Raw genomic sequence first — 12,956 nt, 5'->3', positions numbered from 1 at the left:
GGAGCCATTTAGTTGCCTTCCATAGAATCTGCACCATTTTACACCTTACTGACACTGAACAGTCTCTTTACCTGCCACTAAATCTTGCTGTTTTGATTTTAGTCATAATAATACCCTAATGACTAATATGCTTTCCACATGCTTATTAAGTGCCTTTGTATAACTTCAGGGGAAAAAATCTGGTCTTTACCCATTTCTGAGTTGGATTATTTGGTTTTTCACTTTTATCTGAGTGTTTTGTTTTTCCCTGGCAAGAATGGGAAATACTGTATGTCAGTTTCTTTTCTGTTGCTGTAATAAAATACCATGACCAAAGGTGACTTGTAGAACAAGAGTCTCTTTTGGCTGATGGTTTCAGAGGAATAGAGTCTGTCAGGACAAGGAAGCATGACAGCAAGCAGCAGGCAAGATGACAGGCGCAGGGACCTGAGAGTTCACATCTTCGGTCCCAAACAGGAAGCAAAGAGAGTGAGCCAGAAGAGGGTGAGGCTATATAGTCTCAAAGCCTGCTCCCAGCATTACACTCCTCCAGCTAGGCTGCGCCTGCCCATAACCTCTCCAAACAGTATCACCCAATGGAAAGCGAATGTTCAACTGCCAGAGACTAAGGGGTACATTTCTCATTCAGACTAGTACATCCTGCCTCCAGAAAGCTGTTTTGGAGATGGCCAGCCAAGAGAGTGAGGACACAGACCTCCTTGTCTTTGGAGTCCACTGGGGAGAACATTCTATCCAAAATCTATCACTGAATGGGTGTACTGGAGATTAAACTCCAGGCCTTGCACTTGCTAAGCACATGTACCACTGACCTCCATCCAGTGTCCCCTAGAATCATATCTGTTATAGCCACCATATATATGTGTCATCTTCCTTACTTTTTCTGGGCCACCCTGTGACTCTAGGTGGAAGACTGAGGCACCCAAGTGGCCTTATTTATAGTTGAGAAAAAGGCCTAGTAATGCACAGTGACACCCCCTTGAGTCCCCCAGTACCCTTCATCTTATCAGCTTCACTAACTAAAAAGGAAATCTTGGATAGCTACCTGCCTGGAAAGCCCAAGTCCTTCAGGAAAACACTGATTTGGCATTGTGTGTGGTTTATATCACGAAGCCCACTTCTCCAGAGGCTGCCTCGCCCTCTGAGAAGGTTTTGTTCAGATGTGTTTGTGAAGCAGCCATTGTGAGGCCTATACCCAGTACCCTGACCTCACCTCTATCCTCCATTCCTCCCCTGGGTTTACTGTTTCTTCCAGAGTGTTACAGTCACCAAGAAGAGTGACAGCACCTGAAACTTTGGGCTACTATACCAAATCAGAGACTCCATCTCCTCCAGCATGGCAGGTAATGACCTATTATAGGGGCGACAGACATTTAGCCAGAAATTGTATTATTTGTTATTAAATTTTTTTTAAGGAACACAGATGCATATGTGAAGCTTCTTGGATGACGTGGATCACAGCATGTAATTATTTTCTTTTGTATTTTTTACTTTGTTCATTTTAACCTCCTCCAGAAAACGTGGGGCACATGCCTATCCTCTTTTGTATTTTTATTTTGTTTTGTTTTGTTTTGTTTCCAGAAACCATCCCTGGGGCAAAAAGTTCTCAAAAATGGGGGAGCTGAGAAAATGGGCTTCTGCTTTAGACAGAGGTTTGATTCCATCTGTATCTTTCCCCTCCTTTTTGCAATACTGGGGACCAAATTCCGCACTGTGTGTTCTATCACTGAGCCACACCTCCAGCGCTTCAGTATCTGCATATATCAGGGACATATACATAATCTTACAACTCATTTATATATAACATAATACTCTCACTTTAAACATGTAGGTTTATTTCATTGTACATGTTATAGTGTAGATTAGGGTTTTTTTTCCTTTGCTTTTATAATATTTGTTTACACAAACCAGAAAATCACTACTTAGCTATATATTGTCCTTTGTACCTCACTTTGGAATTTCTGCCCTTGGTACTACTGATGTTGGAGACTAGATCAGTAGTTGTAGGGGGCCAACCTATAGCATATTTAGCACTGTCTCTAGGCTGTACCCATTAGATGCCAGAAGCACTCCTTCTACCACCAGTGATGACAGTTAGAAACATCTGCACTTTTGACAGTTGTGCCTGTGACTGGTAACACTGCCCCTCATTGACAAACACTGATGTAGGCATTTCATTTATACTCATTCTCTTGGCAAGCCCTCAAAGTGCAGTTCCTTTATAGCATTGGAACATTAGAAAGTGAAAGAAAACCTAATAATTAATCCAACACATGGAATTCAACCTTCACACTCAGATAAATGCCCTGAAACCGTTTGCTTCAAGCTAACGTTTCTATTCAGGAGCCTAGACTAGCAAGCTTAAACAAGAGTTTAACATCTTCGTTCCAGAGAGATTGTCAGTAAAGTGTTTGCCAAACACATATGAGACCTGAGTTCAGATCCCTAGCACCCACACAAAAGCCAGGCACAGAAGCACCCATCGTAACCCTAGCATGCAGATAGAGGTATCCTGGAGCTCTTTATCCAGCCAGTCTAGCCAAATCGGTTCAATGAGAAACTATCTCAAAAAATAAGGGAGAAGGCCACTGAAGAAGACATCTGATACAGATTTCTGGCTTCTATACACATGTGCACACAGTGTACTCACATTCACAGGCACCAGCACATACATGAGGTGTGTGTGTGTGCGTGTGTGCACACACACGCACACGCACACGCACGTGCGTGCGCATATGTAGGTGCACTTACATGTGTGGGAACATGACAAGGCCAAAGGTTGACACTGGATATCTTCCCCACTTATTCACCTGATTTTTTAAAATTATTATGTATATGAGTATTTGCATATATGTCTGTATTCCACATACATGTCTTGCACAGTTATAGATGGTTGTGAGCCATGTGGGTGTTGAGAATTGAACCTAGGTTCTCTGGAAGAGCAGCCACTGAACTGTCTCTCCAGCCCCCTAGACCTTATTTTTAAATACAGGGTTTGCAATGGGATCTGCAGCACCCTGACCTAAACTGGCTAGCCAGTGAGCTCCCGTTATTCTCTTATCTCTACCCCCACCAAGTACTAGGGCTGCCGACATGTGCTGATACCCTTGGCTTTTTGGGTGAGTGCTAGGATCCAAATTCATGTCTTCATGCTTATTCATGATAGGAACAGTGCCTTCATGGCCTGCTCTAAGAATCTTGTCTCAGTGTCACCACCAAAAGAGTTTCCACACATCTCCCCTGTCTCCCCCAAGAGACCAGGGTCTAGTCCATCCTATCTTATTGGTCAGGTGTCCATGGACCTGGGGGAGATGGAATGTAGAATATACCAGTCTTGCCATTGTTGCTCCCTGGTGATGTAGCCACAAGGATTAATTCCTTTTCTTTTTGTTTTATTCTCTGCTATAGAGAAAGGCTAACACTTAACATACAGGCTATGCAAACTGGAGCAGGCGTTTTAAAGATGTTAGTTGTATATTTCCTAAGGGGGCTTGGTTTAGCTCATTGTATTTATGAGTAAAGGTTAACTACCTTCAATTCAAAGATACAGTTCTGAGGGTATAATTACCGAATCTCCAGAATCAGAAAGATAGGTTCTTGAGCATTTTTAACTTGGAATTTTAAAGTTTGGGGTGTTTGGTTTGTAAAGTCTATACAAGTATTTCAAAGTCTGAAAAAAGAGTCAAATTCCAAATCATTTCTGGTCCCAAGAATTTAAAAAGCAGGAGCTACTCAATTTGTATTAGTAAGCCCAAGTTACAGTGCACTGTAATAGCACCAAAATATTATTATTTTATTACCCATTAAAAAGGTTTCTGATTCCTTTGGTTCAGTGCAATAATGTATCTATATATCACTTTCAACCTAATCTTCACTGAATTTTGACAAAAGATGTGCTCTCCAAAAAAATCTCTTCCCTTGACACAGGTAAGAAAGTGCTCATCATCTACGCACACCAAGAACCCATGTCCTTCAATGGGTCCCTGAAGAAAGTGGCAGTTGAAGAACTGAGCAAACAGGGATGTACAGTCACTGTGTCTGACTTATATGCCATGAACTTTGAGCCACGGGCCACAAGAAATGATATCACTGGTAAGTCTGTGGGATAAGTCATCTGTCTTAAAATTTTTCTGTGCTTTGTAATTTTTAAACTGTCAACAATATCTAACTGTTGCCCCATGACCTCAAGTCTCAGGTCAAAAGAGTATTTGGTGCCAGTCTCTGTCATCCCTGTCTCCTAGCAACCCAATTCCTCTGCTCCCAAGACAGCAAGGTTTCTTTTAAAAGAAAGATTACTCTGTTGTAATTGTAGGTGTGTCTATGTGAGGGTAGGTGCATATGCATGTGGTTGTCTGCAGAGGCCAGAAGTGAGGATTGGATCCCCTGAAGTTAGAGTTAGAGGCAGTTGTGAGTCTCTGGACAGTGGTGCTAGGACTTGGGTCTGGGTCCTTTACAAAAGCAGTACTGCTACCTCTCCAACCCTGTTTTCTGTATTTTCAGAGATAATCTGTGCTATGAGAGTTACATTAGTAGCTTCCTCACCTCTCACCTCTCCCAGAACACTTAACACAACCAACTTGAAGAGAGAGTTATCTGGTAATAGCTGGATCCATTTGTATCATTGCTGCAATGGCTTCTAAGTACCTGGAAACCTGAGCACAGGGAAACTAGTTCTGGGAAAATAGCTCCCTAGGGTTTGAGCATTTTCCATAAGCCTATAGAGCATTGTCTTAAATTAGGGATTTAGAGGCAGGCATGGTGCTGGAGAAGTAGCTCAAACTACATCCTAGTTTGTAGACAGGGAGCGAGACACTGAATCTGTTGTGGGGTTTTGAAATCTCAAAATCCATTCCCAATGACACACTTCCTCCAACAAGGCCACATCTCTTAATCTTCCCCAGTCTACCAACTGATGACTAAACATTCAAATATATGAGCTGATGGTGACCATTCTCTTTCAAAACACTGTACTAAGGCAGCTGATAGTCAGCTACAGCATCACTGAGGTAAAATCTGGGAAGTATTTCCTGAGAGTCAATACACAGTATAATATATATCTATATCCATCTATCTGTATCTGTCTGTCTGTCTACCTACCTATCTATATAAAATTTAGCTAGATCAATGTCTCTTCCTAGTTGTTGTAATTGTTTTTACTTTAGCTTTCCCTAAAGTCTTTTAAGTCAGCTTTCCAGATCAAAAAAGAAATCTCATGATATTTTTGCCAAGACTCCATTAAGTAAGTATAAGGTGAACTTAGGAAGAATTCACCTTCTGTGATGCTGTCACTTGCTCTGCATTCCCTCCCGCCTCCCCTAGGTTTATTGAGATGTTTTATCAGATGGATTTTGATAGGTGTGTAGGTGTGTTAACCCTACTTAGTTTTTCTCCCCCCCCCCCACTTCTTTTGTTTGTTCGTTTTGAGAAAGGGTTTCTCTGTGTAGCGTGTAGCAGCCCTGGCTGTCCTGGAACTTACTCTGTAAACCAGGCTGGTCTTGAACTCAGAGATCCACCTGCCTCTGCCTCCTGAGTGCTAGGGTCAAGGGTGCATGCCCCATTCCCCAGCTCTAACTTTCTTGTTAGTAATGCTTTAATTGATTATATGGGGCTCTCCAGACATATGAACAACTATCTGCTGATAATAATTTCACCTCCTTTTTTCCAGTATCTAATACACCAAATTTGAAGGTGCTCATTGTCTATGCACTTGGAATTGTGTAGAATATACCTCCAGATACAGTCTGTAATTTTCATCATGAGCTTTCTCTTTTTATATTTATGTGTATGTGTGTTTTCTTGATTGCCTATATGTATACCACATGCATGCAGATGCCTAAGGAGGCTGGAACAGGGTATCAGAACTCCTGGAACTGGAGTTACAGGAAGTTATGACCTGTCTTATGTGGGTTCTAAAAACCAAATCCGGATCCTCTTCAAGAGAACCAAGTGCTCTCAGCCAGTGAGACATCTTCCCCCCACCTTTTTTTAATATATCAATTCAGGCTGGGGATATATCACATTAGTCAAATGCTTGGTAAGCATGTGCAAAGCCAGTACTATTTTCTCCTAATAAGTGGCAGCACAGGGACTAAGAAAATAGGGTAAGGAGTAATAATTTTTAAGCTAATAAACTAATCCACATTTCATGCCAAAATTTAGATGACAAGATTAAAAGTGCAAACAAATACTATGCCATTTTATATCCACCTACCAACTTTATTATGTGCAGGAAATGTCAGAACCAGGTCCCTTGGATACCGAAGGAATACTGTAAGTGCAAAAGAATACTAGGTAGATTTGGGCTGCATGTAATGTGGTGGCCACATCCCATCTGATAACCTCTCCAATGCATCCTAGCCCCTTCTCTATAGTAGTTACAGTCTAAAGAACCCTGCAAAACACAGAAAAATAGAATGCAAAAAAATGTTCAACTTTTTCAGTTATGAAAACACTGAAGGAACTGACCCAATTTCCATTGAGATTCTTCTCAGAGGTCTTGAGTTTACACCCTCTAGTCTTGATACTATGCAGTGGAGTCACATCTGAGTCTTAGGCCACTCTACCTACAGGGCCACTTCTGCTACTTAGGACTCATATGACACTAAGTACTTAGCTTCTCACAAGTCTTGGCCTTTTCTCTACTAAATCATGGTTGTTAGGAAGACATGAAAATTGAGTAGTGCAGAGCACAGCTCCTGGCAGATTGGGAGCACTCCCTCAGTGTGGTTCTCTCAGCCTTCTCTGTCCTTAGCCTGGTCTCAAGGCTGACCTTCTGGTCAGGTCACAGCAAGTCCCCAATGTTTTTGTGAGGCCAGACCACATAGCGGTTTTTGGAAGGCTGGGAAAACCTGGACTGAGAAATTGACTTCTTCCTTCCTAGGTGCCCTCTCTAATCCTGAAGTCTTCAGATATGGGATAGAAGCCTATGAAGCCTACAAGAAGACAGCTCTGACCCGTGACATACTTGAGGAGCAGAAAAAGGTGCAAGAGGCTGACCTAGTGATATTTCAGGTTTGTTTTTTCCTCAGATTAATGACTAGATTCATCCTATGAACAAACGCTTGAACATTACACGGGGAACTAGAGTTTATTGGTTTGTTTGTTTTTAGCACATGTACATGGTTACTTGAAATACCTTTCCTACTTACAACTCTAGTTAGAATACTTCTCTACTTTGATAGAGATCCTTATGGTCAATGTTACTCAAATTCATGATTCCCCAAGTCAATATGAATCAAGAATGTGCGATCTCAGCACTTTCAACCCCAGCACTAGAGAGGAATATAAGGCAGGAGGAGATACGAGCTCAGTGCAGTCTGAGGCAATCTGAGGAGCGATGCAGACAGGAGCAGTCTGAGGACAGGATCAATCACCCCTTTCATCTGAGCACTGGTAAAGGTGGCTGGCTGCTTTGCTTCTCTGATTTTCAGCTTTAACCCCAGTATCTGCCTCTGGGCTTTTATTATTCATGCTACAAGGACCCTACTCACTTGAGTCCTCTGAGCAAGAATAACCATGGCAACACTTTTGGAGTGTTCCACTTGCCCCAGATTTCTATCCTGCAAGGACTTCACTGACCCAAAGTCTCTGTTTTTACTTCCTATTTTAGTTTAGGTTACTACTGCTGTGATGCAACACCATGACCAAAAGCCAAGTTGGGAACAGAAGGGAAAGAAAGGGGAGGGAAAGGGACAGGGGAGGGGAGGGGAGGGAAAGGGAGGGGAAGGAAGGAAGGGGAAGGGATGGGAAGGGAAGGGAAAGGAAGGGGGAAAGAAGGCTTACACATCCACATTCTTAATCGACCACAGAAGGCAGGCAGGCAGGAACTCAAACAGGGTGAGAATTTGGAGGCAGGAGATGATGCAGGGAGCGTGGAGTATTGCTTCCTGGCTTGCTCAGCCTGCTTTCTTACAGAACCCAGGACCACCAGCCCAGGGGTGGCACCACCCACAATGGTCTGAGCCCTCCCACATCAATCACTAATTAAGAAAGAGCCCTACAGGCTTGCCTGTAGCATGATCTTATGGAGGCACTTTTAAAATTGGATTCCCTCCTCTCAGATGATTTTAACTTGTGTTGAGTTGACATAAAACTACTCAGCAGCACCACTGCCTACTCTGTGGCTAGCAGGAGGAACTGCCATCAGGAGGCAATCAGCAGAATAGCAACTGAACCATAGTCAGCTCTACCCTTCACCCCACTGTGCCCATGTTGTGCCCCAACAGGTTACCTTTGCCTGCTGGGTGCCCTGGGAGGAGAGGTCAGTGGGACTAAAGTATGAATCCTGAGACAGAGAATAGTTTGTTTCTGCTTGTTTCATCCCCAGTTTCCACTATACTGGTTCAGCGTGCCGGCAATCCTAAAAGGCTGGATGGATAGGGTACTGTGCCAAGGGTTTGCCTTCGACATCCCAGGCTTTTATGACTCCGGTTTGCTCAAGGTATGTTCTCTGCAGATAAGGATCACTACAGATCCTTCCAGTGGGAGGGAAGGTGAGAGCATTTACCAACTTATATTTATAGTTTGCATAAGTAGATATTCATTAAACACTTAATGTATGCACAGCACACTTTATAGATGATTAAGTGCATCCTTTTTTAATTTATAGAGCTTTTTTTTTATAGTGGCGGATATGCATCTACACTAGCCTACACATAGGCAAAGGAAATATGGGGCTAGGTCCTGGGCAAGAGTGAAATGGGTAATGATATGGACAGTACCACTTTCAGCCCCAGACTCAAGGCACTGACTCTCTGATGGTCTGGCTGGTCTTATGCTAGTTTACACTTTAGGGCCCCATGTGCCCACCCTGGTTAGGGGATAATCATACACCTCCTATATTTTAGGAGAGGGGTTATGAAACCTGGTAGGTACCATGCATATTATCTGTAAATGTCTTACTGGGAGAACTTTAAATTCTAAAAGCTTCAAAAATTAAATGTATATAAGGGAAATGAATCAAGTAGCCAAGATACTGACCTTCATTGTATGGTCGTCCTGTGTGAGCTTCACTCATCTTCCTATCAGCCCTGTGGTAAGTAACTTGTTTCTCACGTCTGTGAAACCTAGTTCCCTCCAGAAGTCTTACGTGTTAGAAGTTTGATATTCACTTGTCCCTTTGCTGACTGCTCTGTCCCCATCCCTGATAGGGCATTAGCTGGCACTTTTAGATAGACCTGTGGGATGTGGAGGTCTTACATTTGTCTATCCTGGATGGAACCTGACTTCTGACTCCCTCCTGACCATCATAAACCACTGTACAACATCAGAGGAGCACTGTTTGTTCTTCTGGTAGCAACATGATGCGTTTACTTTCTCCCCTGCCTACAGGGTAAATTGGCCCTCCTTTCCTTAACCACTGGAGGTACAGCCGAGATGTACACAAAAACGGGAGTCAGTGGAGATTTCCGGTACCTCCTATGGCCGCTCCAGGTAAACAGACCTTCTCTGATTTGCACTGGACCCTCCTGCACCTTACACACATACACCTTGAAAGCTTGGCACTCCATTTGACTCCCAACAAGATAAAGAAAATAATAACATTTTATCTTCATTTTACTTTTTTTAATTGGTAGCAGTTTAAAGGTTGGCTAAGAGGAAAGACATACAACTTTTGATAATGCTTGACCTAAAGTTAAGCCAAGCCTGATTAGTCTGCTGTATGTTTTTTGGGATTGTGATAGTCCTGAGGTGGCACCAAGTATGTGGGTATGAGTGATGAGAGACACCATAGCCTGGAGAGCCCTCACCTAGTACCGCCCTTAGCCTTGGTTAGAGGTGCTACAGACCTTGTGGCCTTCACTTGAGACCTCTGGACACCCTGGACAGATGAGTGGCTAAAGAATAGCCATCCATTGAAGGGAAAAGCAATGACAGAGTGAGTTCCAGCAGGCTAAGATGTCCATGTGCATGGAACTCCTCAGTGAGGGAAAGAGAACAAGAGGCAGACTTCAGAGCAAAGACTCTTAGGAGACCTCTGGAGTCAAATGGATGTGCATTTGCATTTGGTGAGGAGGGATACGTGTTTAGGCTCCAAGAAGGCTTGTACTTAATAGCTGGAGTGATTGCTTTTGTGAATGTAGACATTATGGATAGAAGATGCAGGAATAAGTCTGTGGTAGAGTAAGTGCTGAGTGTACACAAAGCCTTGAGTTTGAGCTCCAGCTCTCTATAAGCTAGTTGTAGTAGTGCATACCCATAATTACCACTTGGGAGGTGGAGGTAGGAGGAACAGAAGTTCAAGGTCATCTTCAGCTACACAACAAGTTTGAAGCTTCCTTGAGGTATAGGAGTCCTTGTCTCAAAACAATAAATAAGAATTAGGAATTGTTCCTCTTCTTTCTGGGTTTACATTTATTACTCCACATTTCTGCTGAGATGTTGGAATTTTTTAACTGATTTGTCAGCTCTCTGTTGGTAAAATTATTCTGTTGTATCTTTTGAAAACAGTAAGAGTTTCCTTTACATAAATAACGTATTATTAAGTTCACTTCTTGCTCTCGCCTTTGTTGTTTGCTCTTATGTGTGTTATAGATGTGTATATGTGTGTGTGTGTGTGGATGTCCTTGCCCATGCATGCATGTATGAATGCTACAGGTCAATTTAAGTATCATCCTCGATCACTTTCTACCTTTTTGTTTCTTTTTTGAGATCACATCTCTCACTGATTCTGGTGCTTCCTGATTTGGCTAGACAGGATCAGTGAGCCCTGGGGTCTGCCTATCTTTGCCCTTCCTTCCACATATACTGGGGTTACAGAGCCATGTTGCCAAACCCAGCTTTTTTATGATTGCTAGGGTTCAGAACTCAGGACCTTATCCTTGTACTGCAAGCATTTAACCATCTGAGAGTCTCCCTAGCCCACTGTTACCATTTTACATTCAGTCATCTAAAAGTTGTGTATTTATGAAGGCTACTGTCCCTCCCTCCCTCCCTCCCTCCCTCCCTCCCTCCCTCCCTCCCTCCCTCTCTCTCTCTCTCTCTCTCTCTCTCTCTCTCTCTCATCACCCAGTCCATTTGCTGGGTTCTCCTACTGATGATAATTGATGTTTTAAATATTTACTTATTTTGTTATAGCAGAGGAGAACATGTCTATGCCATTGCATCCACATGGAGATCAGGGAACAATGTCCAGGAGTTGGCTCTCACCTTCTGCCATGTGGGTCCTGAGGATCACACTTAGGTTATCAGGCTTGGCAGCCTGTGCCCTTAGCCACTGACACATCCTACCAGCCCCATAAATTGCTTTCCAAAAAGATTTATTTTTATGTATTTGAGTGTTTTACCTGCATACATGTATGTACATCACATATGTGCAGTGCCCACAGAGGGCAGAAAAGAATATTTGAACCTCTGGGGCTGGAGTTAGAGATAGTTGTGAACTACCATGTGGGTGCTAGTAACCAAACTCTGGTTACCAGCAAGAAAACAAATGTTCTTAACTGCTGAGCTATTTCTCTGGCTCCCAATAGTGGATTTTTAAGAGCTGATTTCTAGTAAATAAAATCATGCCATCTGGGAGAAAGTAATGTAAAAACATGCTTTTTGTCCTCTAACTCCACCTGATAGGGCACACTTGAATAAGGGTGTAGGCTATGAAGAGCCTAATGCAGAAAACCAAGTGTGACATTTCTAGGAAGAAGCTAGGCTCTTTTTGAAAGATGATTACAATTGGTAGATTAGTGCTGCTCCATTAAGGGCAATTACAAGCTGTGAATCTCCTTCTCTGAGGGCTAGCCATTCTCATACATGCCACCGACTAAGCTTAACTCTTGTTTTAAAAATACATACTTTACCCCAGTTTATAACAACATATAGTAGAAGGGAATATAAAAAATTTTAAAGTTCACTTAATGTACACTTCCAGAAAGAATTACTTGTAATTTATTTCCTAATGGCCTAGATAGATCCTTACATTAAAAAAAATGTTTACTATTAGTTTATTAATGTTGTATGTAAATGGTATACAAGAAATACTGCTTACAATTTGTTTTGATTAAGAAGTGTGGTCAACAACTTTCTACAGCAGTGTATCATACCTAAAATAACCTCTCTGTACATAGCACTAAAGGTAGCAGACTGTCAAATCCATCAAAAGTGTAGTGTTTAGTGATGGCCTCATTAGTAAAGATCTGACAGGTCCTTCTACTTAGGAAGCACTCTATCCTGCAGCTATCCAGAGATGGGTTGTTTTCAGTTACTTTGTAGCATTTGTTTTATAATTTTTGAAGGCTTATTCACATCATTCCCCCCCCTTTACTGATTTAACTGAGTGTACATAAAGAGTGTGGTTATGATCAGTTCTTTCTTTTCTGTCTTCAGCATGGTATATTGCACTTCTGTGGGTTTAAAGTCCTTGCCCCGCAGATCAGTTTTGGTATTGATGTTTCATCAGAAGAAGAAAGAAAAGTGATGGTGGCATCATGGGCCCAGCGGCTGAAGAGCATCTGGAAGGAAGAGCCTATCCACTGCACACCCCCTTGGTACTTCCAAGAATAACATTTTGTGCTCAGAGTACAGCTAAGGAGCGAGCAGCACCGTGAGAGACCTAAAGCATGTGCAAAGAGAAGGTGGGGCTGCATCCAGAGATGCAGTTAACAGTGCCCACCAGTGAGTGTTTTCAGTTTCATGCAACTACGTCAGATGTTTCAATAATCAGCTTGGTGCACTGTAATCATTCTCCCTGGTCATTATTCATTCATTTTTTAAATGTTTCTCTAAAATTTCCTTTGCTACTCTAAACCTTCATAGTATAGTTTCCTGAACATGGAGGTGGGTTTGTTTGTTGTTTCATTTTTTTTGTTTTTGTTTTTTGTTTTTTTTTTTTGTTTCATTTTGTTTAACTTGTTTTTTCCATAGGAAATATGAACCCATTTATATCTTGTTTTTTTCTAAATTTTAATTTACTTGTTTCTTTTTTTGATTAGAGAGTTATTATAATGTTTTATTATTAAGTGAGG

The 12,956-nt window shown here is 42.1% G+C and overlaps 1 protein-coding gene across 1 annotated transcript; it reads left to right on the top strand.

Moving 5' to 3' along the window:
* Nucleotides 1-1,256: 1,256 nt before the first annotated feature.
* On the top strand, nucleotides 1,257-12,642 carry Nqo2 (N-ribosyldihydronicotinamide:quinone reductase 2). Its single transcript, XM_051194476.1, has 6 exons — nucleotides 1,257-1,340; nucleotides 3,925-4,089; nucleotides 6,878-7,008; nucleotides 8,324-8,437; nucleotides 9,328-9,429; nucleotides 12,319-12,642. Exons 1-6 carry the CDS (start codon nucleotides 1,334-1,336, stop codon nucleotides 12,493-12,495), a joined length of 696 nt encoding a protein of 231 aa, XP_051050433.1. The 5' UTR covers nucleotides 1,257-1,333; the 3' UTR covers nucleotides 12,496-12,642.
* The last annotated feature ends 314 nt before the right edge of the window (nucleotides 12,643-12,956 follow it).

The sequence above is a fragment of the Phodopus roborovskii genome, unplaced genomic scaffold (assembly GCF_943737965.1).
Source record: "Phodopus roborovskii unplaced genomic scaffold, PHOROB, whole genome shotgun sequence".
NCBI classification, from domain to species: Eukaryota; Metazoa; Chordata; class Mammalia; order Rodentia; family Cricetidae; genus Phodopus; species Phodopus roborovskii.
This window is presented reverse-complemented; position numbering and strand designations above follow the sequence as displayed.